The 27180-nt window shown below is 38.1% G+C and overlaps 1 protein-coding gene and 1 long non-coding RNA gene across 4 annotated transcripts in view; one reads left to right on the top strand and one right to left on the bottom strand.

Moving 5' to 3' along the window:
* The window catches only part of CNTNAP4 (contactin associated protein family member 4), a 240696-nt gene that overhangs the window by 165120 nt on the left and 48396 nt on the right, over positions 1-27180 (top strand). For all 3 annotated transcript variants that reach the window (XM_061368831.1, XM_061368830.1, XM_061368832.1), the window contains 5 exons: positions 263-524; positions 6583-6732; positions 10831-11002; positions 20734-20840; positions 22774-22893. In XM_061368831.1, coding sequence (XP_061224815.1) covers positions 263-524; positions 6583-6732; positions 10831-11002; positions 20734-20840; positions 22774-22893 — 811 coding nt within the window. The remainder of the gene's footprint in view (positions 1-262; positions 525-6582; positions 6733-10830; positions 11003-20733; positions 20841-22773; positions 22894-27180) is intronic.
* LOC133220594 (uncharacterized) lies at positions 269-22594 on the bottom strand. The gene is made up of 3 exons (XR_009727764.1): positions 22492-22594; positions 1808-1989; positions 269-390 (listed from the first exon to the last, which is right to left on the bottom strand). It is a non-coding gene; the product is annotated as an uncharacterized LOC133220594 (long non-coding RNA).

Raw genomic sequence — 27180 nt, forward strand, 5'->3', positions numbered from 1 at the left:
GATTTTTACGTCATTCTCTTGATCCCTGCCACTCTCTGCTCAGGCAGATATGTCTGTTCTGGTCAAACGGCTAGGTACACATTTCTCAAACTCATGATGTTCTTTCATACTCACGCACGATTTTTAGACTAATGCATTCAAGTGTTACAAATATTAGGTTCTATGCACAATGCTTTGAAATTCTGTAGTTTCCATACCAAAGTTCTCATGACTTTTCTTCCCCCAATGTTCCTAATGACATCTATCTTTCTTTTATTTCTAGGGCAACATATCCTTCTCATGTTCAGAGCCACAGGTGGTTCCTGTCACTTTTCTGAGCCCCAGTAGCTATCTGGCACTGCCAGGGACATCGGGGCAAGACGAAGTATTCGTCAGTTTCCAGTTTCGCACCTGGAACAAGGAGGGGCTTCTGTTATCTAGTAAAGTACACCAGGCTTCAAGTGGTTTCCTTTTATATCTGAGTGATGGGAAACTTAAAATCAGTCTTCATAAACCAGGAAAAGCACTGAGTGACATCACTGCAGGTAATAAGTAAAAAAAAAAAAAAAAAAATTCCAAGATTCCTATACATAAAAAAGTTTATTATGGTTATTATAAAGTCATTCAAATTTGTACCTTCATTCTTGACAAGTTTTATGACTAGTATGTGTGTAAGCCTGTTCTACGGGTGTGAATTTTAATATCAAATGTTTATAAATACTTTCTTTTCTCATAAACCTGTATCTATGTTGGGTTTTTTTTTTCCTCCATGACTGAGTAGAAATTACTTGCAATAATACAGACTGCAAAGGAAAGTTGTTTGTATGTGTTTGCATACATATTTATGCACTAGATGTGAGGACAACAAGACTGCTGGCTCCTTCTTTCATGAAATGTAAGACCAGGACAGAGCTGACGTCATCTCAATATTTCACAACTTTTTAAATAATGGTAAAAAGCAGTAATATCAGCATGTGATAATATCAATACCTTCACCTAGCAGCACTTCATTGGTAGTATACTATGCTTTGACATTCCATGCACCACAGCCTCCTCAGAGTTTCTCATCCTTTATGTAAACAATTGAATTTTGCCCCTTTCTTGGTGAGGATAAAATTGTCATTACAAAAAATATATGAAGATGAGGAAGTTAGGGTGGGATTGGTGTGGTTTCTGTATGAAATCATGTAACAGAGACCTAATAGCTGGAGGAACATTTCCTAGAAGCAATGGATAATTTGGCTGCAAAAAAACACAGTGATGGTACTGAAAGCATCAGTTGATCATAGGTTTATTTTGAGTGGTACACAATCATATTTCGTAATAATAAAGCAGGATTATCAGTGAAAATGAAGCCAAGTTAGTTCCATATATATATATGGATATATATATGGAATATAATGCATAAACTGAATTAAAAGGTGAATAACAACTGCATTTGCCATTGGTAATTAGAAGGCAAGTTAAGGACCTGAATGTGTGAAGAACTCAACCTTGCATAAGTTATATTCATTGGACTGACAGGAACAAAACAAAAGGCATATTTCAGGGGTGTTCTCAAGCCAGAATATAAAGTTTTTAATGAGGTTGCTTATTGCTAGTTTGCCTTGGGCAAGGACACACACAATAAGTAAGCTAAGAAGTTACTGGCATAAAAATAAATTATAAATAGTAAAATAATTCATAAAATAAAAAAAATAAAACATCATAACAACTAAAGCTTCCAAATCTATTTCAGACTTCACAGGATTAAAAAAGTTATGTAAAAAAGGAAGAAATTTCCTAAAAAGTATATATTTGGTATTAAATAAAAAAAAAAATTACTAACCTGATTTATTCAGAAATCATATGCTTGGCAGTTTAAGGCAGACAAAAAGAACAAAGCGGAGCCAAGCAGAGCAAAGAAACAGCCACAGGACTTGAAGATGAGGCCCCCTTGATCTTAGTTCTGTGCTTCTGTTTCTCTTAGTTTGATTCCATACTTCAGTTCCTGATACAAAATGAAAATTGCTTTGAGGGGCTGAAAAAAGGAAAAATAAAAAGTCAAACCAAACTCTGAAGCTCATTGTGTTTCTACAGGTGTATAATGATTAAAAATAAATTTTTAATCAGTTGATTATTTTAATTCAGGAAAAGACTCTAAGCCAATAATGACCACAGATAATGCTGAAATTTACATAAATACTTTGATCCTGTTTCTGTGGATGATAATAGGATCAGCCCTGGTATTTGTAATCTAAAATAACTGATGCACAGATTACCATTTTAATGGCAAGAGGTTTCCCTAGGCTCACCATTTGAAAATGTCAATTCCTTAGTAAGAATGTCAGTGGTACGAAGTTAAAAGTGATGAATTTGGCTTTTGGGGAGCTATTGCAATTGCAGCTATTGCCATGCAATGTCATTTTAACAGACCAGCTGAAGGTGGTGGCAGTTTGAACGTCTGTAGGCTTGAACACAGAGCATTTTATTCAATTTCAAAGTTGGAACACAATACATAATATATTAGCTGAAACAGCCCAAAATAAATCTTGACACTACAGTGAAACAGAATTTAATGTTCATGCTATGCTAGGCTTATTCTTCATAAAATCTAACAGGAAGAATTGTGTTTGTCTTGGTAAGTTCAGAAAATACTGCAAAACCATCTTATTCTTTTACGAGAAAGAAGTTATCTAATAAGACCGTATAGGGAACTTTTTCTGGAGTTTTTAAAGTGTTTATTGTTACACTCACTGAAGCAATTCTGCATTTGAAGACTGAGTAATTAAATTATGGATGGCTGGACAGGTTTGTTCCCTTGCAGGCAAGGACTTATGACCTGACTTTCACACACACACACACACACACACACACACAAACACACACACACACACACACAATCACAGACTATTTGATAATTAAATGAGTGCATATTTCTTTATTGCACAGCTCTTAAATTCATTATCATGCTTTTTAAAGATTTCTTCAACCATATAAAAACAAGGAGAATGGCATGTTAATTCATGAGTGATTGAATTATAAGCTGTATCCTTTTACAGAATAGTTGCTTAATATCTTTGCTTTGTAGCTTGCTTTGCAAGCTTGTCATCAAATATTTAAAACGAAATAACACATGAAAAAAGAAATAACAGAAAGTCAATCCATTTTGAATTATGAAACTAAATTGCATTGCATGTATTGAGTTACTGAATTACATGTTTGAGTTCTTATTACTCAGTTTCTTCATATGACCCTGTCTTTCTAAGCAGCTTTTAATTTCTGTGCAACTTTTAATTAAGGGATGTTAATCACTGCATTCAGTGGTTATATTTCAGACTAATCTATACATTACTTTTCCTAAACTAGTTTATTGTTTGTTTGTTTGTCACTGATCTAATAAATTATATACATTTTATTTTATATGTGTGTTCCTAAGATTATATGTCGTCGTTCTGCAAGTTGTTCCGCAGACCCTTTTCTTTTAGAATTTAGATATTAAAATAATGAATATACTACTAATGGGGATAAATGGATATCTTGTAATAACTAGTTTCTTATGTGCTAAAAATTTAAGTGCTTTTCTTTTCCTCACTTGTTTCTGATGAAGCATTTTAAAACTCCTAGTAGAACACCAGTTATATGTTTTTCAAATGGAATGGAAATACTAGTCTGTTGGCCTCCATTGTTTTGATGTCATACAAGCAAATATGAATTTACTTAAGTTTCTCAATTCAACTGCTATGACAGTGTTTTTTATCAGGAGTGACTTATTCCATCACAATAGAATTCCTCAGTCCCCAGACTTAATGAAAGGGACTTTGGAAAGTCTTAACTTGAGCTATATGAACATAGGTTAGTATCTTTAATCATGCCAGCCGGTATGAAAGGGAGATTAAATATCCATCCCAAAATCATGTAGTAGGTCTGTGTGATAAACTATAGTGAACAAACCAAAAAGTGCAAAATTCATATAATCAATTTTCCAGTAACCAAAAAAATGTATCTACTTCAGTCATTCATTCAGCCTCATTCTTTATGCCTTACCTACCTTTACAGTTAAATATTTCAGTATTTAGAATATGGCTTTCTCACCAGAAGAAAATATTGGAACAGGATGCAAAACTAAGAATTAAAAGCAATTATACTTCCAACAACTGAAATAAAATTACAGAACTTACTGTTATATTTCAAATTTTCAGTAATGACAGAGGTAGTGGGATTGGGTACATCCTCAATAAGTTTGCTGATGACACTAAGCTGAGTGGTGCTGTTGATTCACTAGAGGAAGGGATGCCACCCAGAGGGATCTTGGCAGGCTTTAGGAGTGGGCTCGTGTGAACCTCATAAAGTTCAACAGGCAAAGTGTAAAGCCTGCATCTGTGTCAGCGCTATCACCATTATTAATACAGATCTGGAGATGAATGGATTGAGAGCAGCCCTGCATGGAAATATTTACAGATACTGAAAAATGATGAAAACTTGGATATAGCTTGTCAGTGTGTGCTTGCAGCCCAGAAAGTGAACTGTATTCTGGGTTGCATAGCAAGACACATGACCAACAGGTCAAGGGAGGTGATTTTCTCCCTCTATTGCACTTTCATGAGACCCCACCCAGAGTCCTGCATCCAACTGTGGGGTTCCCAGCAGAAGAAAACCATGGACCTTTTGGGATGGGTCTAGAGGAGGCCCGCAAAATTGACCAGAGGGCTGGAACACTTCTTCTATGAGGAAAGGTTGAGGGAGTTGTTGTTCAGCCTGGAGAACAGAAGGCTTTCGGAACCTTGTTGTGGCTTTTCAGTGACACCTTATTATGACCTTTCAGTGACTCATAGCTGGAAGTGTTCAAGGCCAAATTGCACAGGGCTTTGAGCAACCTGGTCTTGTGGAAGGTGTCACTGCCTGCGGCAGGGGGTTGGAATTAGATGACCTTCAAGGCCCCTTCCAACCCAAACCATTTATGCTTCTATGATTGTATGATTGTATGATTCTGTGAATAAGAATAGAGATTTATTTATTTTTTTCCCCCCAGGGCCTGCATTGACAAGACAAAGGGTAACAGTTTTGAATTGAAAGAGTTTAGATTTAGATGTGCTACCACTGGAAATGCCCAAGGTCAGGTTGTAAGAGGCTTTCAGCAACCTGAGCTAGTAAAAGAAGTCCTTGCACATAGGTGGGAGACTGGACTGGGTATTTTTAAAGGTTCCCATAGGGCCAAATTATTGTATGATTTTATGATTGCTAAAGAAAACATATAGCAGAGATGTGACTGAGGAAAACTTCATTCACCTGAAGTACCTCTAACAATAAAAAACCTGCTTGCTTAATCTTAGACATGAGGTGAAAGAAGCTAGGCCTTTTGATAGCTGGGGATGGAAGCTATAAAGAAGGAATTAAGTAAGTAGGAAAATGTTTCTTTTTTTGATTATTCTTTCAAATTGCTAATCTTAAAAACAGTGTGACAAATGACTTTATGGAGTATATATAGTCTATACTATAAAGATTTATCTCTTGATTGTATCTTGATCTTGTTTTTAGACTGTTGGAGTTAACATATGAATTCTGATTTTGATGTGATTTAGCTACCTGAATAGTCTCATCTTTCTATTTTTATTTGTTTTGTAATTTAGCTATTTAGAGATTCTTATCTTTCTATTTTTATTTGTTTCCCATTTGAATAATCAGTTAATTGGTGGACTGTTTCTCTACAATATACAAGGCATTCTGGACAGAGTATGTAAATACATGACATTTCAAGAAGGAAAACACAGATCACAAATCATAGGTGCTCTGCAGTCAAGCAAAGATTTTACATAATTCTAAAAGGCTGTATTCTTTGTTCTTCACCAACAGAATTATCTGTGTTCTGAGGAACACTCAAAAACATGACTGACCTAGAGCACTTCTTAAGGGCAATAATGTGCTTACATACTGCCCTATAGAATTTATTGAAGATTATATATGCAAGTGCTTTCCAGAATTAGGACTTTAGATTTATTGCTGTGTCATATCTTACACCTGCAGAGCCAAAGGTAATGTAAATTGCTGTTGGAGGCTACATTTCAAGAAAATTTTCCTATATATTTGCAATAAAAGAGACAACTAAAAGGAACATAATTTTGTGACATTGGCATGACTGTTGCTGAAGCTTTTAACAGGATTTTGTTATTTGAATGTTTGACCCTTGATTTCGAAAGATGAAGAAATCCGTTGTAATAGTGAAGTAAAAATGTGTATTGCATGTAAAATACTGTATCAGCCATCATAATGATATCTTAATGATACCCTTCTTAGATTGGAAGGATGTTTTTTTATAGCCACGACTTTAAATGGATGTATTACTTGGATGTATTCCTGATAATTAGGAGTATTACAACAGTAAGGCTTATTCATGAAAGTAGTTTTATTTTTTCTATATCAGATGTGAGCGAGGGAATGGACAAAGGTTCTGTCTTCACAAGGGACATTTGTGTTCTTTATTAATTTTCTCTTCCTTTCACTATCATGTGGGATTTTTATGTGGGCTGTAATTACTGATCTCTCCTCCTTTTGAGTCTGTAACATTCAAGTAGTATAACAAATAATGGATGTTTATATTTAATTTTTCTTTTATTTTCCTTCTAGGTGCTGGGTTGAATAATGGCCAGTGGCATTCTGTATCCTTGTCTGTCAAAAGGAATCGTATCAGTGTAATAGTGGACAATGATGTGACCGCATCTGCTCATGCCTCCATACCTCTGCAAATTTATTCAGGAGATGCTTTCTACTTTGGAGGTGAAATATGTTTATTTATGCTGACAATATCCAACAGTTAAACATTATTTTTTTTTCTGACATATTTGATCAGATAGTGTGAATTATTTGGCTTGCCTTAAGTCTTTGCCTAGCTTGGATATCATTCAAATGATCCAGTTTTCAGGCACTGCTATGATATTTTTGAGGATGTGTTTCCTTAGAATTTTATTATGTTGTGTAGAATAATTTTTAACCCTTACTCCTTGGTCACTTTTTTGAACATAATTTTCTGTAATCATGCTCTCATAGTTGAATATAATGTGGCTGATAGTCAGACAGACACACAAAGGTCTGGCATATGTATTGTGTAGCTAAATAAATTTTTTGTGAGAATATTCCACTGGGATAACTTCAAGTTTTCAGCTTAAGTTACTGCTTACTTACTTGTGAAAGTATCCTCTTAACAGAAACTCTCAATTTTTTATTTTCTTCTTTTACTACAGTGATGCAACTTTCCCATGTTTGAGGAATACAACTTGTGCCTAAAATCTACTTTTTTGATATCTTCATTTCCCTAAGAATATTGACAGTTATCTTCACCAAGTGATTTTGTCATTAATTAAATATATTGCTACTGATAGAGAAGGTTGTAATATCTAAGTCAGTTGCGAATGGACTGCATAATAACAATGTTAAACAACATCTGAATACATTATTCTACATTAGCCTAATGCTTCATCTCTTAGTAGCTTAGGAATTAATAACTTAATTATTTTTTAATATAACAATTCTCAGGTTTGTGAGAAAACTTAAAAATGTATACAAAACCCTAAATAAATATGGACCAAGTCATTGTCCACAGATCAGTTCAGTTGAATTAGCAGGTTATAAAGAAATTCCATGCTCACAAGCAGACTGTAAACATAGGAACATGAGCATCCATTTGACATTTCACGTCTCACAGATAGCCTTCCTGTTATAAATACCTCTTGAGCTGGTAGATAATCAGAGAAAGGTACAGAATATTGGATTGAACAGCAAAAAAAACCACCTCTATTTTGGGGGTTTTGTGGTTTGTTTTGGTTTTGGGGGGATTTTTTTGTTTTCAGTGGGTTTTTTTTATTTTTTATTTTTATTTTATTTTATTTTCCTTCAGTGTTTCTTCAAGATCCCAAATCTCTCATTAGGTGATCTGAAGGATTTCAGGGTTAATGGCAGAGGTGCACAGAACAGGAGAGATTTGGGTAGTTGCAAACACCAGCATATTCAATTAAGTTGTACAAGGACATTTCTCTTTATCTTTTAGAGGGTCAGAGGGGGAAACTAATTCCAACACTAAAAGCACTAGCTGCACTAGACCCTTCGGTGTCTCTCATTTCCGCTTTGTAGCTGAAATCAGCAGCTTAAGCATGCAATACAAACTTTGGGAGAACTTCCAGAAGGTTTCTGACTTTAGAAAATTCTTTCTTAAAATTTTATGTTATATACCACTGTCAAAATGCAGACAATGCATTTTGACTTTCTTTTTAAATTTATATGAATATTTACCTTGTTTTTTCTTTCTTGCTGGTTCTTAAAACTTGAGTATCAGCCTTCCAGGAGAGGTTTCCTGGGGATATGATTGTCAGTTTTCTTGTTTTAATGAATGAAAAGTATGCAAGAATTGTGTATCCTCAGCCAGGAGAGTGTGTAATAAACATGAAAATACTTTAGCTTTATGTCAGCACAATTTCTAGTCATGCTGTCAGCAAGGATATACTTCTTCTCCTCAATTCTGGGAATAACTCATTACAACTACAAGTGCAAAAAAAGATTTTTTTAATACACAAAACCTGTAAATATTATTGAAGGATTTTTTGCTATCTTTAGTATTTGGCCCTCAATTAAAAGGAATAGCAGTTTTATTAATACTATTAATACTGAAGCCAAAGCTTCAGCCTTTTCTGTAATAGAACTGGCAGACAACTTTTGCAAAGAGACACACACAAAAACTGAAATGCAATTTTGTAGAATAGCTACAAGATATAAACTTTGCCTGCTCCGGATTTTTTGTTCCTTTTTTTTTATTTTAATTTTTATTTTTCATCATGACCTCTAGTGCCAGGACCTCATTTTCAAATGAGTGTTGAATTTTTAAAAGAAATTACAGGATTTATTTTACCATTTTATTGTGGAATGCTATAATTCAATGCCTTTCTTCTACTGAGGAGTCTGGAACTACAGCACTCCACATGTGATCTCACAAATGCCATATAAAGAGAAGGACCACATCCTCAGTTCTGCTGCTTGTACTCTTGATAATACAGCCCAGAATGCCACTGGCCTTCTGTGCTGTAAGAGCACATTCCTGGCTTATGGACCACCTGCTGGCCACCAGGACCCCAGCCCTTTCTTTGTGGATCTAGGTAGTTATCCTTCAGCTGGAGAGTTGCATGGAATCGTTCCATCTCATATTAAAGACCTTAAACTTCTTGTTACTGAACTTCATGGCATTCCTGTCAGTTTATTTCTTTAGCTTGCCCATGTTCCTCTGAGATGCAGCCCTCCCTTCCAAAAACCTGACCCCTGACCCCAACTCGGTGGCAGGCACAGCCATGCTGCAAGTTCACTCTTTCCTATCATCCATGTCATTAATGAAGACATTAAACAGAATAGCTTGCAGTACTGATATCTGAAGGACCCTCCGTTCACTGATGTGAAGCAGGACTTTGCATCATCAGTTATCCACTTATCCCACCCATATATCTTCAATCAGCTGAGAGGGAGACTATAGGAAACTGTTAGGGGCTTTACTGAAGTCATGGCGTGCCATGCTCACTGCTTTACTTTTGTACACAGTGCCTGTCACCTCAGCAAATTAAACAAAAAAAAGCTTGGTCCAGCATTATTTAGCTTTGAAGCTAAAGTTACCCAGATACCTTCTTATCCTTCACGTGCATAAAAATGGATTCTGAGGCTTTGCTCTTCGAACTTGCCAGTGACTGCTGTAAGGCTGATGGACCTCTAGGTTCCTGTGCCCTCCTTCTTGCCTTTCTTGAAGATGAGTGTAACATCTGCCTTTTCCAGTCATCAAGAAACCTATTAAATGGCCAGGCCCTTTTGAATATTAGAGTTACAATGGCTTCACAATGATAATGGCAATTGTTCTAATGACACCAGCCAGCTCCTGAAGGTGCTCCTTGGACTCTTTTTCTCCATACTCTGCTAGGACATGGGAAGCCTAAGGATTAGTTTTATCAATGAAGACTGAAGAAAAAAAATCCTTACAAAACCAGTTCTTCACAAGAACCTTTTCACAAGGTCCCCTGCCCTCACTTATTCAGGAGCTCCATGTTTATGTTTGGAGGTTTTCTGCCACACTTTCTTAGCTATTTTGATATCATCATGGACTTTTCTTATGCACCAAAGAGCTTTTTGTTGAAAAAATATCCAGCACTTTTGCTCTCCAAAGCAATTTCCAGTGTGATCCTCAAAGCAGGTCCTGAACAGATCAAACTGTCTTCTCTGAAGTCAAAGGTTGTAATTCTGCTGTTTTTTCTTATTCTCTTCTCTGTGTATCATAAGTGCCACATCCTTATGTTTGATGCAACCAAGAGTGTCCTTGACCTTCACATTTTCAACCATTTCTTCGTTACACAGATGTGGCAGGTCCAGCAGAAGATCACTCCTAGTTGAATCATTGATGATCTGCATCAAGAAATTTTTTTCAGTACTTCCTAGAATCTTCTGGACATCTTGATAAATTAAAATCACTGTATTTAGTAACTATCCTTTTTGTCTTACTTGACTTTAGTTAGCTCCAAATCATGTGCATCTTGTAAACTAAAATTTTGTGACTAAGCTTAGTCAGTCAGTCTGTTCAGATATTGATTCCATTCATTGCTTTGGAACTTCTACTTGAGTTTTTACCAAAAGTTTTAGTGATGCGTTTGCATATGCTTTAAAGAACAGTAAGACTGCACAGAAATTTTTCTTTATAGTTGCACCACCATGCCTAATAAGAAGAGCTTCTGGCTAAAGTCTTCCACCCACAAAGTTTACAATACCTATAAAATATCATAGTTCAGTCTACTTTTGGAATATATAAATTTTTAAACAAAATACTTTTTTCAGCTCCAGGTCTTATGCTTCTTTCAGGCTGCCCTACCACTGGAAACATTTCTGAATGTAATACCTCATTTGGTGGCTTTCAAGGATGCATGCGACTTATTTCCATTGATAACAAAGTAGTGGATATGATCTCAATTCAGCAAAATGTTTTTGGCAATTTCAGTGACCTTCAGATAGATTTATGTGGCATTATAGACAGGTAAGAAAATAATATTTACTCACTATTTATTTATTTGAATGTTTTGTTTCCAATACTGAATGATGAAGAACAGAACAGTTGCAAAATGGCATGCTGTTTCTTTTGTAAGAATTCCAGAATAGAATAAGCTCAGTAAACATAGCAAAGCAATTAGATTTCCATGCACTGGGAAAAAAAAATTGAAGCAACTAAGGTTAAAATTATTTTATGTTTCTGGCAAATTTTAAGTATCTTATATTCTTTTCAAGTAAAGCTATAGACAAACCCCCTTCTGTGACAGGTAGTTCAATTCATCCTTTGAAATGCTATGTTCTTTACAGGTTATTGCTGTTTTGTATATTCTACCGATCCAGAAACACAGTAGACAGTATTCATCACAGTGAGTGGGCAGTCTTCCATAGACTATGGTCAGAACTAGTCTAATAACTTGCAATAGATGGTATTGGCATCTGTCCATGGCAGGGAGGTTGCAACTAGATGGTCTTACAGTCCTTTTCAACCCCAACTATTCTATGATTTTATGATCCAAAAGAGTGTAACTAGTTGAAAGGACTCCCTCTGCATGGTGGAAAGACTATCTTCCTTCCTTGAAATGTAAATGCTAGACAGAGACGCTGGATTTCAGCATGGAGAAGGCAGAGGATGATCCAAAATGTGTGTTGCAGAATGGCAGAGGCTGCTGGCGAGAGGAGAGACAAGCAAATGGAAATGAAAGAAGTTTTCTGCTGTAGACTCAGAAGAATGCAGACACAGGCATTTGCGCAAAGTCTGCTTTAATCTAGAAAAGATTGCCTTGAACAAAGCAGAAAGGATACACTAAAATGACAAAACAGGCAGGGGAAAGATGTACTTGTGCTTATAAACACTTCTCCCCCACCCCCTAAATTTCTAGTCCTCAGAAGTTGCCATTTTATCTTAAAAAGTCTGGCTTTTAAATTATAACACTTCAAGAAATAGGTTGGGGGGGGGGGGGAGAAACTAGGCAGACACCGAGATTGCAATGTTGATCTGCTGGAGGGGAGGAAGGCTTTGCAGAGGGATCTGAATAGGTTGGATCAATAAGCTGTGGTCAGCTGCGTGAGGTTCAACCAAATAAAGTTCTGGGTCCTGCACACGGGCCACAGCAACCCCATGCAAAGCTAGAGGCTGGGGGAAGTGTGGCTGGAAAGCTGCTCAGGAGAGGGACGCTGACTGACAGCTGCTGAATATGAGCCAGCTTGTGCCCAGGCAGCAAAGAAACCCAATGACATCGTGGCCTGTATCAGAAATAGCATGGTCAGCAGGGGGTGTGGAGATCTGTATATTCTTAGTCGAATACAAAATAGATGTAAGCAAGATTATGAGTGCAAAATGTCACTTAGTTGGTTCACAATACAATTGCTGAGAATTTCTGTCCCTGGTTTTTCAATGTGCAGTGTAACTGGGGACCTCTCAAAATGCTAATCTCAGAGCTGTGGTTAAGGAACCACTTCTTCTTCCATGGATACAGAAATATTTTACCTAAATTTTTTAAGGAAGATGATGTATTTTTACATGTAGTGATTTCAGTTCCTTTCAGATTTTGAATGCCCATATTATGTGTATACATGTGGAGTTTTAAAAATAAATTAACATGTATAAATATGTGTAAAGTCACTATCTGAATCTCAAGATATAGAAATCCAGCATTATTTGCAATATTCCAAATATCATAAATGTAATTTTTGGTTTTGGGTTTTTTTTTAAGCAGGGCATCAAAGGGGTTCTATTTACTTATATTTTTATCTTGCTGAATTTTTATTGCATATGAAAATAGTTATCATCCTTATTTTGTGTCAGTAACACTGCCGCAGAAGTTTTTTTCACTATGGACTTGTATAAGCCACTTAAATTTCCCAGCCATACTCTTTTTCAAAGTGTTTTGATTACTTTCTGGCACTGTATTAAAGTTTTTTTATTATTTTTTTTTAATTTTATGTTACTCTTATATTTCGTCAAATTTATGTATGGATACCAAAGGAAAAAAAAAAAAAAAAAAGAAAAAAGTTTAAAAAAGTCTTTATAGAAGCCTTTTGGTTGGTTGGGGTTTTTTTTTTCCTAAGATTTGCTAACACTGTGTCCTCTTTTATCTTGATGATTGGACCTTTCTAACACTAACTCTGCGCATTCAGTCTTCGACACTCAGAATGCTTACCATATGTCTTCCTAACTTATACAAATACAAATTTAATACACCCATTTATATTAATTTTATTACAATTGCTATCTTTTATTTCAGAATAGACTGTTTGTGAAAAGCCTTCCTGGTCTTGTGCCAGCTTGCTCCAGGGACTATTTCTTTCCAGTTTCTGCAGAGTCACATTTATTTTGCATCTGCAGCTTCATGTTTCTCTTTATCAGACTAATTCTACATCTCATCATAAATCCCAATTGATAAGATACATTCTTTTTGCCACATTAACATTCCTTACATATATTAAACGATTTCTGATGGGTAGCTTGAGCTCAAGCACCTCTCATATGAAGACAGGCTGAGAAGGTAGGGCCTGTTCAGCCTGGAGAAGAGAAGGCTGCATGGGAGACCTCAGACCAGCCTTCCAGTATCTGAAGGGGGCCTATAAGGGTGCTGGGGAGGGACTCTTCATTAGGGACTGCAGTGATAGGACAAGGGGTAACGGGTTCAAACTTAAACAGGGGAAGTTTGGGTTAGATATAAGAAAGAAGTTCTTTACTATGAAGGTGGTGAGGCACTGGAATGGGTTGCCCAAGGAAATTGTAAATGCTCCATCCCTGGCAGTGTTCAAGGCCAGGTTGGACTGAGTTTTGGGTGACATGATTTACTGTGTGGTGTCCCTGGCCATGGCAGGGGGGTTGGAACCAGATGATCTTAAGGTCCTTTCCAACCCTAACTATTCTATGATTCTATGATCTTGTGCATTATATAATTTGTGAGAAAATATTTTCTTCCTCCAATGATTTTGACATGTCTTTGGTTGCCCAAAGCTGAAATAATCAACATTTTTTCCACTGTGCTCCTGGTGGTAGGTATCCCTCATACAGCTGAGGGCAAACCAAACACTTCTCTGTTTTGGAGTCTTTATGGGAGGCTTTTCATCTAAAATACCAAATAATAAAATATGACCTGAATTCTGTTTTTATTGATGGCTTTAGTAGTAGAAAAAAAATGAATCACTAAATATAATAGTTTTACACATTTAAAGAGCATGAACACAAATAAAAATTACTTTTTACATATTCCTCTGAATTCATATGCAGAGTAAATAAATGGAAAAAATCTCTTAAGCCAATTATTTATCTGATGTAAATATATATTCATTTATGTGTATATATATACACACACACATTTAAAATACCTTTTCAATTCCTGCTCCTATGCTAAAGTTATTATGACTCCTTCTAGTTGTCAAAATAGCTGGCAACTAAGTACCACACAGCCACTCACTCATCCTTCCTCTTTCCGCCTCTCTGGGTAGGATGGGGAGGAAAACTGAAGAACATAAAACCTGTGTGTTGAGATAAAAACAGTCTAATAACTAAACTACAACCTACTAGTGCTACTCCTAAGGGAAGTAACAAGGAGAGAGATATGCATTTGAAAGGAGAAAAGGAAAAAAAATAAACAGAAGTTTATTACGCAGTGACCAATATGCAGCCTGACCCAAGCAGTGATCAGTTCCTTCTAGGTAACTCCTCCCAGTTTGTATACTGAGTACGTCATGCTGTGATATGGAATAGTTCAGGTCAGCTGTCCTGTTTCTGCTTCCAACATGGCTTCTTGTATCCTTCCTTACTGGCAGAGCATGAGAGACTGAAAAATCCTTGACCAGGATAAACACTGCTGGGCAACAACTAAAGCATCCTTGTGTTATCAACAATATTCTCAGACGAAAGCCAAAACACAGCACTATGCCAGCTAGTAGGAAGAAAATTAACTCTAGCCCAGCTGAAACCAGGACACTAGTCATTGCTCTTCCCATGCTCCTTCATATGGCCTTTTCATTGTGTAATATCTTTATATTGTTCCATTGCTCATATGCTACTTGGGCATGCAGTTTATTCTCTTCATATGTTTCTCCTTAATATCTGTTGTCTCAGCTCCTTCACTGTTATGTATTGATTTTATAACTACTAATTATACATAAACCAGTGACAAAATAACGTAATTCTAAATGCCGTACAAAGTTAGTCTAAGGAGAGAATATCAGATGAATCTGTCATAATCACATCAAGCTCTAAACAGAAACATATGATTGCCTACCAGGTGTTATTACTGTTGGTGTCCTAGCAGCTGTGTGTTTTACAGAAACCAGAATAAATGATTTTAATATAAAAAAAGAAAAGAAAAAAGAAAAAAAAAAGAAAGAAAAGAAAAAAAAGACAGTGGCACTGAAGCAATTTTCATATTTTTTCTTTTTTTTTTTTAAATTGAAGGTTAAAGAAAGAAAAAAATATTTGTTCTTTAAAATTTTTTTACCCATAGTTTGGGACCATGATAGTACTCAAAAATGTATTTAGCAGATACTTGGCATCTGAATTTCTTCTTTTCCCCCTTTTTATCAAAAGTATATTGCTGAATTAGTGTTCTGCTTTGAATTTTAGCTTATGATTATTATGAGCCTGCTATCTTTGTTTTAAATCATGTATCATTTTCAGGTGTCATACTCTTAAAAGCATACCACCAAATAATATGTGGTAAATACTTGTCAGCTGTCTTTTTTTTCTGTTTTAAGCAAACATAGTAACAAATCAAAAAATTAACTTTTATAGATGAACTATTAGAAATGCTTTTTCTAATATAAGAAATATTTTTATTAGGTTAGTTTCCTTAGAGAAAACATTATGAATCTTGCTTTGGGTAGAATTGCAGCATATCATATAATTATAGCTTCACTTTTGTGTAACTAGTGGTTACTTTCTAATACACATTCTGAAACAGAGGAAAGATGCAAAATGTAATGTAAATATGCTCCACATTGTTTGAATTTCTATTAAAGTTGTTTTAAGCATTATCAATTCTATCTAAGCTTTTAATTTTGTGAACACAATTAGGATGACTAATTAATACGGACAGGGAGTCAGTACAAGTAAGGACCATGTAAATCACACTTTGGAGATAGTGATGTCTTTATCGAAAAGAAGCAAGGCAAGAAAAACTATGACTAAAATACATGCAAGCATAGCAGAAGTCAGAGGATGTACTGAAAGACCTGAATGGCAGTTACGTTAGAGGAGTTGTGTATTTATAATAGCTGACAACTAGTCATACCTGTAGGAAGCAAAATAAAGCATTATAGTAAGAACTATTACTATACACATTTAATAAATTGCTACAAAAAAGGAGTTAATATCAAAGCATTTATAAGCCTGGTGGCTAAAATTCATTTTTATGTTCCAAACCAGAGCTCATTGAGACATATATCATTTACAAACTTGTCTTACAAATACATTCTGTGAGTGAAATAATAGATAGGATACAAGACCATCTCTTTCACTTGAAAAAATATCACTTATTTCTTGAAAATAGGGATCTATATCACTTTACTTACTTTACCTTCACTTTACCTGCTACTTCTTTTTATTCTTCCTTTCTATGAACACCTCTGCATATCTTTGTTAGAAACATGAAAGAAAGAAAGAAAGATAAAAATTCCTTGGGAGTCAGAAGTATCACAGTATCACAGTATCATAGTATGTTAGAGATTGGAAGGGACCTCAAAAGATCATCTAGTACAATCCCCCTGCCGGAGCAGGAACACCTAGATAAGGTTACACAGGAACGTGTCCAGGCGGGTTTTGAATGTCTCCAAAGAAGGAGATTCCTCCCTGGGCAGCCTGTTCCAGTGTTCCGTCACCCTCACTGAGAAGAAGTTTCTTCTCAGGTTTAAGTGGAACATCTTGTGCTCCAATTTGTACCCATTACCCCTTGTCCTTTCATTATTTGCCACTGAGAAGGGCCTGGCTCCATCCTCGTGACACTCCCCCTTTATATATTTATATACCCTCACTGAGAAGAAGTTTCTTCTCAGGTTTAAGTGGAACCTCTTGTGCTCCAATTTGTACCCATTACCCCTTGTCCTTTCATTGTTTGCCACTGAGAAGAGCCTGGCTCCATCCTCGTGACACTCCCCCTTTATATATTTATATACACTAATAAGGTCACCCCTCAATCTCCTCTTCTCCAAACTATAGAGACCCAGCTCCCTCAGTCTTTCCTCATAAGGGAGATGCTCCACTCCCTTAATCATCTTAGTTGCCCTGCGCTGGACTCTCTCCAGCAGGTCCCTGTCCTTCTTAAACTGAGGGGCCCAGAACTGGACACAATATTCCAGATGAGGTCTCACCAGGGCAGAGTAGAGGGGAAGGAGGACCTCTCTCGACCTACTAACCACCCCCCTTCTAATACACCCCAGGATGCCATTGGCCTTCTTGGCCACAAGGGCACAGTGTCGGCTCATGGTCACCCTGTCGTCCACCAGGACCCCCAGGTCCCTCTCCCCTACACTGCTCTCTAACAGGTCGTTCCCCAGCCTATACTGGAACCTGGGGTTGTTCCTGCCCAGATGCAGGACTCTACACTTTCCCTTGTTATATTTCATCAAGTTATTCCCCGCCCAGCTCTCCAGCCTGTCCAGGTCTCGCTGGATGGCAGCACAGCCTTCTGGCGTGTCAGCCACCCCTCCCAGCTTAGTGTCATCAGCAAACTTGCTGATAGTACACTCAATTCCCTCATCTAAATCGTTGATGAATATATTAAATAATACTGGTCCCAGTACCGACCCTTGAGGCACTCCACTAGATACAGGCCTCCAACTAGACTCCACCCCATAGACTACAACTCTCTGGCTTCTCTCCTTCAGCCAGTTCACAGTCCACCTCACTACCCGATCATCCAGACCACACTTCCTCAATTTAGCCGCAAGGATGCTGTGGGAGACCGTGTCAAACGCTTTGCTGAAGTCAAGGTAGACCACATCCACTGCTCTGCCATCATCCATCCACCGTGTTATTTCCTCATAAAAGGCTACGAGATTGGTCAAGCACGACTTCCCCTTGGTGAAGCCATGTTGACTGCCCCTCATAACCCTCTTATCCTTGATATGCCTTAAGATGGCACCAAGGACAAGGTGTTCCATCACTTTCCCAGGAATGGAGGTGAGGCTAACCGGTCTATAGTTACCCGGGTCCTCCTTCTTGCCCTTTTTGAAGACAGGAGTGACATTTGCTTTCCTCCAGTCCTCAGGCACCTCTCCCGTTTCCCAAGACTTGGTAAAGATGATGGAGAGCGGTCTAGCAATGACCTCAGCCAGTTCCCTCAGCACCCGCGGGTGCATCCCATCTGGACCCATGGATTTATGGATATCCAGATTGCTCAACTGGTCTTTAACCCATTCCTCATTGACTAAGGCAGACCGCTCCGTTGACCTATCTTCATCCGAGGTCTCAGCGGTACAGGGCTCTTCAGGACTGCCTCCAGCAGAGTAGACAGAGACAAAGAAGGCATTCAGTAACTCTGCCATCTCTGTATCTTCTGTCACCAGGGCACCCGTCCCGTTCATCAGCGGGCCTACATTGCCTCTGGTGTTAGTTTTACCTGCCATGTATTTGAAAAAGCTCTTTCTGCTGTCCTTGACCCCTCTCGCCAGCTTTAATTCCAAGGAGGCCTTAGTCATCCTAGCAGCTTTCCTACATCCTCTAGCAGCAGCCTTATATTCTTCCCAAGTGGCCAGCCCTTCCTTCCATGACCTGTAAACTCTCCTCTTCCACTTGAGCATACCGAGCAATTCCCTATTTAGCCACGCAGGTCTCCTGACCCTCTTCCTTGACTTCCTACGTGTCGGGATGCTCCGATCTTGAGCTCGGAAAAAGCAGTCCTTGAACGTCAACCAACTATCTTGGGCCCCTTTCCCTTCAAGCAGCCTAGCCCACGGGATTTCCCCTAGCAATCGCTTGAAGAGGCCAAAGTTTGCCCTGCTAAAGTCCAGGGTTGCGATTCTACTTGCTATTCTACTGACCCTACCACACAAGATCCTGAATTCTACCATCTCGTGGTCGCTGCAACCAAGGCAGCCCTCAACCTTCACTCCTTCAACCAGACCCTCCTTGTTAGTGAGGATGAGATCCAGCAGCACACCTCTCCTGGTTGGCTCATCCACCATTTGCATGAGGAAGTTATCATCCATACACTGGAGGAACCTCCTGGACTGCAGCTGGGTTGCCGAGTAGTCCTTCCAGCAAACATCAGGGAAGTTAAAATCCCCCACGACGACCACGGCCTGTGACTGTGAGGCCGCTCTCAGCTGCCTGTAGAAGGCCTCGTCAACTTCCTCACCCTGATCCGGTGGCCTGTAACAGACCCCCACAACAGTATCGCCCCTGCCAGCCTGCCCCTTAATTCTCACCCACAGACTCTCGACTCGCTCATCATCTGTCCCCGGACAGAACTCAACGCATTGTAGCTGCTCTCGCGCATAAAGAGCAACCCCACCACCCCGCCTGGCTGGCCTGTCTTTCCTGAAAAGGACATAGCCCTCCATGACTATATTCCAGTCATGTGAGCTGTCCCACCACGTCTCTGTAATTGCCACCAGATCATAATCTCCCGACTTAACACAGGTTTCTAGCTCCTCCTGCTTATTTCCCATGCTGCGCGCATTGGCGTACAGACATTTCAGGGAGCGAGCCGAGCACACACAAAGGCCTTGAATTCCTGAATTTTTTATAGGGCAGGTGTGTGAACTGCTGGACTTCTTACAGTCCTAACTTAATACCGTGCTAAGATTTCTTGAATGAATTAAAAGGTATTTTAGGATCCTGAGAATGTTAGTGGGCCTGTTTTTCTTTTTCCTGTGGTTGATGTCAACAACTAAGCCTTCTTATAGTTTTGAGCTCTGTTACATAAACATGCATATACATATGCATTCACTGTAATTGGAATGTTAACTAATTTCTAAGTTGAAAAGCTAATGAAAAATTAGTTAAAGTGTGCCACTCTTTTTCAGTATACTTTCAATTGCTTTTATAAAAAGATAAATTTGAGTTTTTCTTCATCTTCTGCAATGTATCTAGGTATAGTGCTGCAATCTTAACCATTAAGTAGTTACAGGCAAATTTTCTTTGCAATCAATCATTCTAAATCCACAAGAAAGATGGCATAATTTGTCAGGTTTCTGTTCATACCACCAGAATAAAAAAATTGCTTTACTGGTAGTTACCTCTTGTGACTGAACTGACGCACTGATTTACTGAAACAGCTGTCAGGTATTGTAAATTTTATTTCTTTTCTGATTTTTTTTTTATTATTTTCTATTGTTTGTAAAATGATGTGACTGTGATGCTGCTTTGTTGTGACATATCTTGTTGAAGAAATCCTATCAGTTGCAGTAATTGCCAGTGAATTATCAGCATGTAAATCTTTCGCTGGTTTGTATGTATTGAATTGCTGATAGCTGAATGGTAATAAGTAACAATTATGCAACTTATACTTTATTTCTGTTCTCACAGGCTCATCACATAGTGAATATATTTATTCTAGGCAATAGGAGTAGTGGGAAAGATGAAAGGAAATTCTCTAGGTTTTCTAGTAATTGTATTGACATCTTTCCCAATGAGCTTGAGGACTTCATGTTATTGTACTTCTTTTCCATGTTTTTGCATTCCTTGGTAAGTGACATGTAAATAAATGAAAAAAAGAGTGAAATGCCCTTCTTCTTTTTTTTTTTTTTTCATTTTAGGTGTTTGCCTAATTACTGTGAACATGGTGGGGAGTGCTCACAGTCCTGGAACAGCTTCTACTGCAACTGTGCCAATACCGGATACACGGGAGCTACTTGCCATTATCGTAAATCTAAGATGTTTTCTGACTATTCTTCACTTCTGGTTGAATGTTTTTTGCCAAAAAAATATACATTAGTATTGATCATTCATATTTGGAGATTTTTCAGTCATGTAAACATTCACAAGTTGGTTCAAGGAAAGGCCTTGAGAATATAAAATATGTAGCAGCAAAAAGTCATTGAAAGTTCTAAAGTTTATCTGTTTCTGTTTCACATTTTTCACAATTTATATGAGATAGTAATATACTCTTCCATCCATATGCCTTCACTTTATGAATCAGCAAATCATTTAGAAATGTGTTTAATTCATCATTATTCATTACAACGGTTAGTATTATTTTTTTCAGAGACAATGGGACTACATTCATGTATAATCACATGCACTAAGACCTAAACCTGTGTTTATGTAGTTGGCTGAATCAGGAATTAGATTAGGAGAAATTTAAAAAACCCAGCACCCACAAACAAACAAACAAACAAAAACAACACCCACAAAAAAAATTAAAAAAAAACCCAAAACCCCAAACAAACAAAAAAACTAACAAACAAACAAAAAAAAAACCCACCCCAAACCCCAGCAAATAAACAAAACCAAACAAACAAAAAAAAAGGAAAGTAACTTAACTAGTTTCACTGGAGATCCTCTACAGTTGTACTGCTTTAACTGTATTCTGGGAAACAGAATAAATCTGGAAGCAGAAGCACTGTTTGAAGACAATTATTGAATAATTGAATCTGTCATGTTTAAATTTAACTATTTTCTTAAGAAACCATCAAATTCCAATTGAAAATTGCATAATTTGTGTATTATGAATATTTCATAGTTAGCAATCTGAATTATCTTTCTCATAGGTGTTGCCTTATAATATCAGTAATCATCAAGCGAAAAAAATACAGAAATCACAGTCTTCCTAGAGCTACCTTGTTTTTCAAAAATATCACTGTTCTAGTACTTTTTTAAAATATTTCAATAAACTTAATTTATATAGATCAAAATCTAGAATTGCTATGGAGTTATATTTTTATTTGTATAGCTCTCATCACTCTTTGTTTTGTCAGAACTTAACAGCTCTTTCTTTTTTGGCAGAGTGTTTTCAAGTTCTGATAATAACTGATAGAGCATACAGTCTAATTTTGAAAAGAAAGACCAGAACAATATGACTGCTGGAAGCATTATAACGCTTAAAGGAGAAGTTGGGCTAATGCAGTTTAGCTATAGCATTATCATCAGTGTTTCCTGTTTGTTTAAGTACAAAGGTGGACTCGTAAGTCCCTTTCTTAGGTTTTTGAACATAAAGAAGTCATCGCAGAATTTTCTTTACATTTTGGCTGATACAAAGTATACATGAGATAGGACCAAGGAGCTCTCATTTTGTCTTTGCTTATTTAGTTCTTTTACTGCAGTCTGACGAGTCATTCACCCTTCTATTTAAATAGGAAGGAAAATAAGAAGTATGAAAGCCAAAAAAAAAAATAATGCCAGGAGACAATCAGAACACTTAGAAACACTGCCTGCCTTCTTTCTTATGTAATAACAGTAAAAATCTGATTTAGTTGCTGTAGTTAGTGTTTGTTTCCTCCAAGTCTGATCAGCAGGATCTAGGTAATACCCTTGGCATTCACATTATTTCACAGGTGTTACAACTATTTACTCACTTGCATCTTACAGTTTCCTCTCTGAAGTTTCCAGATTGAAATAAGGGAGAAAATGCTTGAAAATACCTCTTGTGATCTCCTCAATACATAAAACCAAATGCGCTCTACAGAAACAAATGAAAACATAGTTCTGGTTATGTGATTTCTTCTGTATTCTTTAGCAGTGAACACACACATCTTCTTTTCCCCATTGCCAGGCTCCACATGCTTTTTTTTCTTAATTCCCTGACTAAAATGTAAAATTATGCCATTACATTTGTGATAGAATGTGTTCTTTTACAGCCATCTATGAGCAATCATGTGAAGCCTATAAGCACAGAGGGAATACTTCAGGCTTTTTCAATATTGATTCAGATGGAAGTGGCCCATTGGGACCGTTTCTTGTATACTGTAATATGACAGGTGAGGTGATAAACTTTCTTAACTCACAGCTGGGTCTGTATGCATGCTCATTATATTGAAACACAAGTTATCAAGTAATAAGCCATTGTACCTCATAAGTTTAATGTATACATACACAGCAAAATGAAGATGACTCTTTAGCTCAGAATACTGGGCAAAGAATTAGGCTGAGAAATTAGAATAATAACAGGATTCAGGCTGTGAATCTAACACAGCCTTTCTGTTGTGTTTTGCATAAGCGAGATGTGTTCCATATGGAGACAATGTCATAGTAGTCATTTTTGGGATGCAGCTTTGTTTTTGCTAAAGGTACAGCCTCTTGAGAACATTTAAGAAAATGAGAAATAAGCTATATTTTATGAGGAAAATACTGATTTTTCCAGGCAGCTTTCTGAAAAATTGTAATTCAGAACTGGCCATTGTTATGAGGAATATAGACATTAAGCTTAATTTTTCAAATTGCAAGTAAATATTTTGGAGAATGGAAATGCAATTAGTGGGACTCTCACAACCTCACTTTCAGGCACTGTGCCTCTTCTGCTGTTTGAATCACCATTCACATCACTAGAAGGTTTAGATATCAGAGGTTTTTGTCTGTATGCTTTATAATAAAATAGTTGTCTATGAATGCCTACTGGTATATGTTTTTTTAATGAATCTTACATTTAAATGGCTTTTTTAAATTATTATTTTATTTGTGCCTGTTTTCTTTTTGCTTAGCCTCTATTTGTTTGAATTTCTTTCCAGACATGATGATGGAAACACTTCATTGTATTATGTGACAAAAATATATTTTTACACAGTTATAACTGTTTGAAAAATTGCATGAATAAGTTATACTTGAATTTGATTTAGCTGCATCCTAAGTGTTAAGAGCTTGACTCTGAAACGTCATCATAAGCTGGTGTTGATTTGTAAACAATTTGTAGTCACATTTATTTATTGAGAAATTGACAGAACCTTGGCTGCCAGTGGCACTGTCTGATTTTCACAATGATCTAAAGAATACTTATTATAATACAGCGTGTGCGATTTAACTACTCTTATCATGTCAGGTCCTGACTTTGACTTCTATATTTGACTGTGCTAGCTCATGGTGGGTATACTTCTGTCCTGGGTTCAGCAGTAGCAGTAATTTTTCTTCTTCTTAGTAGCTGGTGCAGTGCTGTGGTTTTGACTTTCAGTGTGGGAACAGCGCTGATAACAGCGATGTTTTTAGTTGTTGCTCAGTAATGTTTAGTCTGACCAAGGACTTTCTGAGTCTCATGCTCTGCCAGGGAGGAGGGGAAGCCGTTTGGAAGCAGAGACAGGACACTTGACACCCAAACTAGCCAAAGAGGTATTCCATACCACAGCACGTCATGCCCACTATATAAACTGGGGGAGTTACCCAGAAGGGCTAGATCACTGCTTGGGTCAAGCAGGGTATCGATCGGCAGTTGAGCAGTTGTATTTGCTTCCCTTGTTATATCCGTTATCATCATGATTATTATTGGTGGTAGCAGCAGTGGTTTGTGTTATACCTTGGTTACTGGACTGTTCCTATCTCAACCCATGGGAGTTACCTTCTTACAATTTTCCTCCCTATCTCTCCGGGAGTGGTGGGAGGATGGCACGGGGGGCACGGGGGGGAGTGGGTGAGCTGTGTGGCTGACTGGGCTTAAACCACGACAACTTCAAATTGGCACATGCCCCTAAGAAGAAATATGCTAGTGCCCTATGAGACTAAAAGAGACCAAAGAATCACAGCAGAAAGATGACTTTGGGGTTTTTGTTGTTTTGGGGTTTTGTTTGTTTGCTTATTGTTCTGTTTTGTTTTTTTTAAGTGGGTATAACCCTCCAGTACAGTGTAGTATCTGATTTATCCTTTTGTGTCCATGAACAGTTGTTACTGTTTTCCTCAGTCATTCCTTATTTACCACATTAAGCAAACCTCATTGATCAGTTCTTCATCTTTAGATACAGCCCTACAGGATGAATCTCCTATATTTGTTTTTTTCCCAGTTTCATCATGACTAGTACTCCCTTTTCCTACCAGAGGCAGGGAAGGCAGATGCCCACATTTCTTACAGCACTGACTTATCTTTGACATTCATGGGGCTCTATTTTCATACAGCTGGGAGGGAGGTGCCTTTCCCTGGTTGTATACTTGGAAGTCATTTTCAGAATAAAAAGACTACAGTTCACACTGCCAGCTAAGAAAACCAAATTCTGCAGTGACCTTTTTTTTTCTTTTGTAAGTTTGAGAGTGTGATAATAAGCCTGATAGCTGAATTGTTTGTCTAAATTTTTCTGCCAGCATAGCCTTTGGATATATTTGTGTCTGTGCGTATGTGCTTGTACAAAAAAAATATATATAAGCTTGACATCTGCTTTTTGACATGGGTGTGTTTTTAATAAATTTTTATAATTTGACCAAAAGCTAGTAGTAATAATAATATAATTTAAAAGTTATACTAATATAATAATAATAATAAGTAATGCAGCATTTGTTGAATAGTCATCTCACCTTGATATTTCGTTTAGATTTCCTGATGAATACTTGTCCTTTAAGTGGCCATGAGTTATTTCCTCTCTCTAAATAATATTATAGTATCATAGAATCATAGAACAGAATCATAGAATAGTTAGGGTTGGAAAGGACCTTAAGATCATCAAGTTCCAACCCCCCTGCCATGGGCAGGAACACCTTGCTCTAAACCATATTACCCAAGGCCTTGTCCAACCTAGCCTTCAACACTGCCAGGGAACCACTCACGACCTCCCTGGACAACCTATTCCAGTACCTCACCACCCTAACAGGAAAGAATTTCCTCCTTATATCCAATCTAAACCTCCCCTGTTTAAGTTTCAACCCATTACCCCTTGTCCTACCACTACAGTCCCTAATGAAGAGTCCATCCCCAGCATCCCTATATGCCCCCTTCAGATACTGGAAGGCTGCTCTGAGGTCTCCACGCAGCCTTCTCTTCTGCAGGCTGAACAGACCCAACTTTCTCAGCCGATCTTCATATGGGAGGTGCTCCAGTCCCCTAATCATTCTCGTGGCCCTTCTCTGGACTTGTTCCAACAGATCCATGTCCTTTTTATGTTGAGGACACCAGAACTGTACACAATACTCCAAGTGAGGTCTCACGAGAGCAGAATAAAAGGGCAGAACCACCTCCTTCGACCTGCTGGTCATGCTTCTTTGGATGCAGCCCAGGATACGGTTGGCTTTCTGCCCTGCAAGCGCACACTGCCGGCTCATGTTCATTTTCTCATCGACCAGCACCCCGAAGTCCTTCTCCGCAGGGCTGCTCTGAATCTCTTCTCTGCCCAACCTGTAGCTGTGCCTGGGATTGCTCCGACCCAGGTGTAGGACCTTGCACTTGGCATGGTTAAACCTCATGAGGTTGGCATCAGCCCACCTCACAAGCGTGTCAAGGTCCCTCTGGATGGCATTCCTTCCCTCCAGCGTATCAACCGAACCACACAGCTTGGTGTCATCGGCAAACTTGCTGAGGGCGCACTCAATCCCACTGTCCATGTCAGCGACAAAGATGTTAAACAAGACCGGTCCCAACACTGATCCCTGAGGGACACCACTCGTTACTGGTCTCCAGCCGGACATTGAGCCATTGACCACAACTCTTTGTGTGCGGCCATCCAGCCAGTTCTTTATCCACCGAGTGGTCCATTCATCAAATTGATGTCTCTCCAATTTAGAGACAAGAATGTCGTGTGGGACAGTATTGAACGCTTTACACAAGTCCAGGTAGATGACATCAACTGCTTTACCACTGTCCATCAGTTCTGTAGCCCCATCATAGAAGGCCACCAAATTGGTCAGGCAGGATTTCCCCTTGGTGAAGCCATGCTGGCTGTCACCAAGCACCTTGTTGTTTTTCATGTGCCTTAGCATGCCTTCCAGGAGAATCTGCTCCAAGATTTTGCCAGGCACAGAGGTGAGACTGACTGGTCTGTAATTCCTGGGTCATCCATTTTCCCCTTCTTGAAAATGGGGGTTATATTTCCCTTTTTCCAGTCGTTGGGAACTTCACCTGACTGCCATGATTTTTCAAATATGATGGCCAGCAGCTTAGCAACTTCATTTGCCAGCTCCTTCAGGACCTGTGGATGGATTTCATCAGGACCCATGGACTTGTGCACATTCAGATTTTTAAGATGGTCTCAAACCAATTCCTCTCCTACAGTGGGCCCAAGGTCTCCATTCTCACAGTCCCTGCATCTGCCTTCCAAGACTTGGGTGGTGCGGTCAGAGCCTTTGCTAGAGAAGACATGTGT

Source organism: Neopsephotus bourkii, unplaced genomic scaffold (assembly GCF_033783945.1).
Source record: "Neopsephotus bourkii isolate Nb327-2 ecotype Australia unplaced genomic scaffold, CSIRO-AGI_Nbou_v1 NB_1451, whole genome shotgun sequence".
NCBI classification, from domain to species: Eukaryota; Metazoa; Chordata; class Aves; order Psittaciformes; family Psittacidae; genus Neopsephotus; species Neopsephotus bourkii.